Raw genomic sequence first — 5132 nt, forward strand, 5'->3', positions numbered from 1 at the left:
TTTCACACTGAAAAAGAAGATATAAGCACGCGAAAACGTATTCTCTTCTACTTGGTGCTCTAATGACAGTCCATTAAAATACCACACCGTGGAATCATATACCCCACTTCGTCAGTGGAAGAACCAGAGAACTTCGATTTTTTTATTTCATTGCACTCCCGCTTGTATATTATGCGTAGAATATTCTCTTTCTTCTTAATTGCCAGTGCGGTTTTGTTTTTATCTTTGGTCGTAGTTTCAATAGCAGCGGAAACTCACGGTACAGTGAGATAAATAGTACTAAAATTATTTTTCACAAAACATATGCAGCGAAGCAGCGAAAAACGTCCGTGATCGTGTCCAACTTTCTGTCAATCAAAATTTCTCGCTAACACGATCTGTGCCTCACAAAACACATCAAACAGCACCTTACACGGTAAAATATTTGACAAACATAATGAATTTCGACAAATTGTTTCATCCTGTACTGTAGCCTTTAGGCATCTCCAGAGACATCGTTACAAAATCACCGAGTGGTGCACTATCTGAAAGGGGCAAATCAATCCTAACGAGAGCGAAGCAGTTTTGTTCAACATCAAGCTCGTGCTCCTCAACCACCAACCTATAATTGGTGGCTCTTACTATATATGGTGTTACAAAAAAATGTGTTGCATATTTTGAGAGGCAGTAGTACGGTCCAAAACAAGGAAAAAGTCCGGTAAGCATGGAATCTAAAATGCATTTCTTAAGAACTATGAGCACTTGTTTACCTGCGCTACTGTGAAACACATCTCTTCTACTGCAAGCTCTTTGCTGATCTACAGAATGCAATAAATAAATGATTACAAATTATTCTACTACGATGAAACAGCAAAACTTCTAATGTATGAGCGTATTATTTCATACGATCTTCACTTGTGAGCATCGCTAAAGCGGATTCTCAATTTCGTGTCCACTGATAGAAAGTCATGCTTCTGTCCGACACTTTAGGGAATCATGCACACTCTGAAAAACTCCAGGTTTGTCACCGATAAACTGGCAGTCTTTATGACGCGTTCCTGTAGTGTTTTTACATCATTCATGGTGCTTGCATACATAAATGATTTCAAGTGCCCCACAACTAAAACTCCAAGGGATTAATAATGGCCGGCAACTGTGGTCGAGCGGTTCTATGGAACTTCAGTCGGGAACCACGCGGCTGCTATGGTCGCAGGCTCGAATCCTGCCTCGGGCATGGATGTGTGTGATGTCCTTAGGTTAGTTAGGTTTAAGTAGTTCTAAGTCTAGGGGACTGATGACCTCAGATGTTAAGTCCCATAGTGCTTAGAGCCATTTGAACCATTTGATTAATAATGTCGAGGAAACAAGCTGGTTAACATTGGACCTTCCCGACCAATCCATTGCGCATCAAATGTCTGAGAGGGTGTTCCATCATGCATGAACCGTATCTCCAGTAACAACACTGAAGATGTTTACAGAACGCTGATTAACTGGACAATAGCTGAGGATTGTGTCCATATGTATGTACTGAATTACGTAGGTCGTTAATAATAGCAGAGACTGCAGTAGAAGAGATGAAAAAGTTCGCATAGCTCTTTAGTTATGCATGTTAAAGCCCATATTCACTGGCATTCTTGCCTTGTTTTGGTCCTTGTTATTACATTTCAAAATACGAAATGCTTTTTTAAGCACTGTATTATCATTTGTACCAGCTCTTCACTATCAGGCAATGCAAAACCGACGATTTGGCGTGTCACCATAGTTCCAGCCATCTTGTATGATTCGAAAGTATTCTCAGTGGCCGCCGTAACTTACAGAGGCTACGAGCTGTTAAAAAAAAAGTTTTCTGAGTTATAACAGACGCTCTTCAGCGTACTCTTCACAAACAGTAACACTTACGACAACCAGCCCTCTACCAAATCATCCAGAGGGAATCCATCAGATTGCATGGGAAAACTACTTCTTCGTCCCACTTATTCTTCTTGTATTTTTCCTGGCGTTTACCCCGTATCTTCACAGGATCAGTACATTAATCTGGGTTTCAGAATGTTAGGCATGTTAATATGCATTCGGCAATGTTAGTTTTATAAGGTAGTCAGATACCCTTCCTGTCACCAACCGTCCCCATACCCTCCCCCCCCCCCTCTCCCGTCCCCATCCCCCCGCCCCCTTCCTTCGACGGGGTCGAAATTGTGTACACCATCTGTTTGCGGCTTGTGTTATTCATCTGACAGTCTGATAACGTTTCCGAAATGTTTGCGAATCGTGAAAGTGAGGAAGGAGGTGGGTACTAGCTCGGTATTCATCTAGTCGGATGTGGGAAACCGCCTAAAACCCACATTCAGGTTGACCAACACACCGGCTCTCGTCTTTAATTCTCCGGGCGGATTAATAACTAAGCCCGGAGCGCCTGCCCGAATCCGGGAAGCGGCGTGCTAACGCATGCTGCTATCCGGTCGCATTACTTCTCCATCCCACGATCTCATCAAAAAGTAGTTCAAGAATCCCGAATGCACTTGATAAAAGATTAAAGATTACCTTCTTATGACACTTTAAGGGACTGCCACACATGTATAGATCACAAAAACTGCAATACTATGTATAGTTCAGATCCCTCACTTTACGAGGGGCATTCAATAACTAACGCAACAATTTTTGTTTGCAGACAGGTTGGTTTTATTCGGGATTGCAGTACACATATCATTCCCCACTCTTTTGGATACGAAACCCTATTTTTTAACATAATCTCCGTTCAATGCGACGGCCTTACGCCACCTTACTGAGAGGACCTGTATGCCCGCGTAGTAACACTCGATGGAGCCAACGTCTTGCTGCATCAATAACCTCCCCATCACCCGCGTACTGCTTCCAGTGCAGTGTGTCCATCAGTGGGCCAGCCGGATGGAGGTCTTCTGTTAGGCGGGGAGGAACCCAGCGGCACACACATTTGAATACTCCAGCTGTTGGAGGAGCGTGTCAGCACTACCACCAGAGACGTCCCGTTGCACACCGAGGTGTATGATTATCATCCGTCTGACACCTCGAATGAGAGTGTCCGCACGTCTTAACATTGCAGGTGTCACAGTTGTGTGCGGCCAGCCGACACGCGGGCGATAGGACAGGTTTGGGCGACCTTTGTTGCTACACACTAGTGAAATCAAGGACACAGTAAAACTTCTGCTCACACACCTTTATTCTCACACGTCCATTTTACAGTTACCGTTGAAATATATCCGCAGCAGAGGGCAGCACAATGTACAGACTTAACAGAACACCAACAGATGGCGTAGGAGTCTTCATTCCCCGACATCCTCCCCACCCTGGTCCATCTCGAGGGGGATGACCAGCTGGACCGGTCGACAGATCTTCATACCATCTGGCTGGCGGAGGATGATGCACCGTATTTTACAGTCTCTGCCATGCCGCACTTCTTCTACCACAGCCCTCTTCCACAAGTGCCGTGGTTTGCTGTCTTCTTGGAGCAGAACAACCTCTCCAATTCTCGGTTTCCTCTGCGAAGGGTATCCCTTCACCTCATGATATTGTCTTAGCAGCAGGAGGTATTCTGTCTTCCACCTGCGCCAGATGTCGTCATTGACCTTTTGTCTGAGTCGGAACTCCTTGGCAAGGTCCTTTCTAGTTGCTGGCTCTGGCCCACATGGAATTGTTACTAATTTCCCACCATTTAGAAAGTGGGCTGGCGTCAATGCAGTGTCGCTCTCTCCTTGAGTGATGGGTCGTGAGTTTATTGCGGCTTCTATGCTGATCAAGGTGGTGTTTAAGCTCTCTTCATCCACCTGGGAGCGACCAAGAACTTTCCTCAGGCAGCGCTTGACTGAGCCTATCATGCGTTCCCACCAGCCTCCCCACCAAGCCGCACGTGGTGGTATGAATTTCCAAGTGATTCCATGGTGGGCACAGTAGAGCTGTACGTCAGTATGCTGCATGGTTTTGAAAAGCTCTGCCAGTTCTGAGTTGGCTGCATGGAATGTTGTAGCATTGTCTGAGTAGACAGTGACTGGTAGGCTCCTACGTCCTGCAAAGCGTTGCACGGCCATCAAAAATCTGTCAGTGGACATGTCAGTTGCAAGTTCAATATGAATGGCCCGTGTTGTTGCACATGTGAATAGGACCATGTAGGACTTTTTTGTTTGATGTCCAGATTTGACATATAATGGTCCGGCAAAATCGATGCCTGTTACTGCAAATGGTCTTGAAGGCTGAACTCTGTCCAGTGGTAGTGGGGCCTCCATCTCTTCATACCGGCGACTGTGTATTATCTTGCATGGTAGGCAAGAGTGAAGAACTCTCCGAACAGCTTGTCGTAAGGCGTGAAGACGCGCTTCAGCAGTTGTGCGGTTGCGGGAGAGAGGCATATCCTTCTTTCGAGGCAGAGATACAACTCTGCGACCATATTCCACACAGTATGATTCTCGGAATTCCTGATAAATAGGGTGTTCCATGGGTTTTAATGCTCGCTCTTGATTTCGTGTTATCCCGATTGTCTCCAGGTCCCAAAATCGGCGCACTGACTCATCAGATATATCACTGCAGCTGCCCTGAATAAAGTTGACAGTTGCTCTGTTGATGGTGGTGCTAGATCTGTTTCCACTGAGAACATATCCAAAGATTGTTGGGAGAAAAACCAATGATGGTGATACCTTGATTGGTTGTTCCAAAGTCACGATTCTCCAGTAATAATCAGCTCCAATCAGGATCTCAATAGGTAGATCTTCAGTGTCTCCTTTAGGATCTGCGAGTGGTGTACCACCCCTCAAGGCCATATCTCCTACATCTTGTGGCACTGTTGGTTGCTGTGAAAAATTATTTGTGTTTTCAAAGGCTGTTACTGATATGCGGGAATTAGTGGAGCACCCCATTCATATTAAACTGCACCTTCTTCCTTGAGAGTGATGAACTGTAACTGGATTCGAAAGTAGTTATCTCGAGAGTAGTGCTTCCAATGACACTTAGTTGGAGAGATTCGATCGGTGAATGGTGAATGAAACTCGACTGACTCCCTGTGTCCAGGATGGCACGTGTCTGTTTGCTCTTACCAGTGGGTCCTGTGATACTCACACGAGCAGTCTGCAGGTATGTGAAGTTAGAAGTCATAGTTTTAATTTTATTTACTGTTGTGGTATGGCTACTAC

General features: G+C 45.3%; 1 protein-coding gene across 1 annotated transcript; it reads right to left on the reverse strand.

Annotated features, from left to right (window-relative positions):
* Nucleotides 1–3275: 3275 nt before the first annotated feature.
* On the reverse strand, nt 3276–4058 carry LOC126198647 (uncharacterized). Its single transcript, XM_049935155.1, has one exon. It carries the CDS (start codon nt 4056–4058, stop codon nt 3276–3278), a length of 783 nt encoding a protein of 260 aa, XP_049791112.1.
* Nucleotides 4059–5132: the final 1074 nt, after the last annotated feature.

Source organism: Schistocerca nitens, chromosome 1 (genome assembly GCF_023898315.1).
Source record: "Schistocerca nitens isolate TAMUIC-IGC-003100 chromosome 1, iqSchNite1.1, whole genome shotgun sequence".
Classification (NCBI taxonomy): domain Eukaryota; kingdom Metazoa; phylum Arthropoda; class Insecta; order Orthoptera; family Acrididae; genus Schistocerca; species Schistocerca nitens.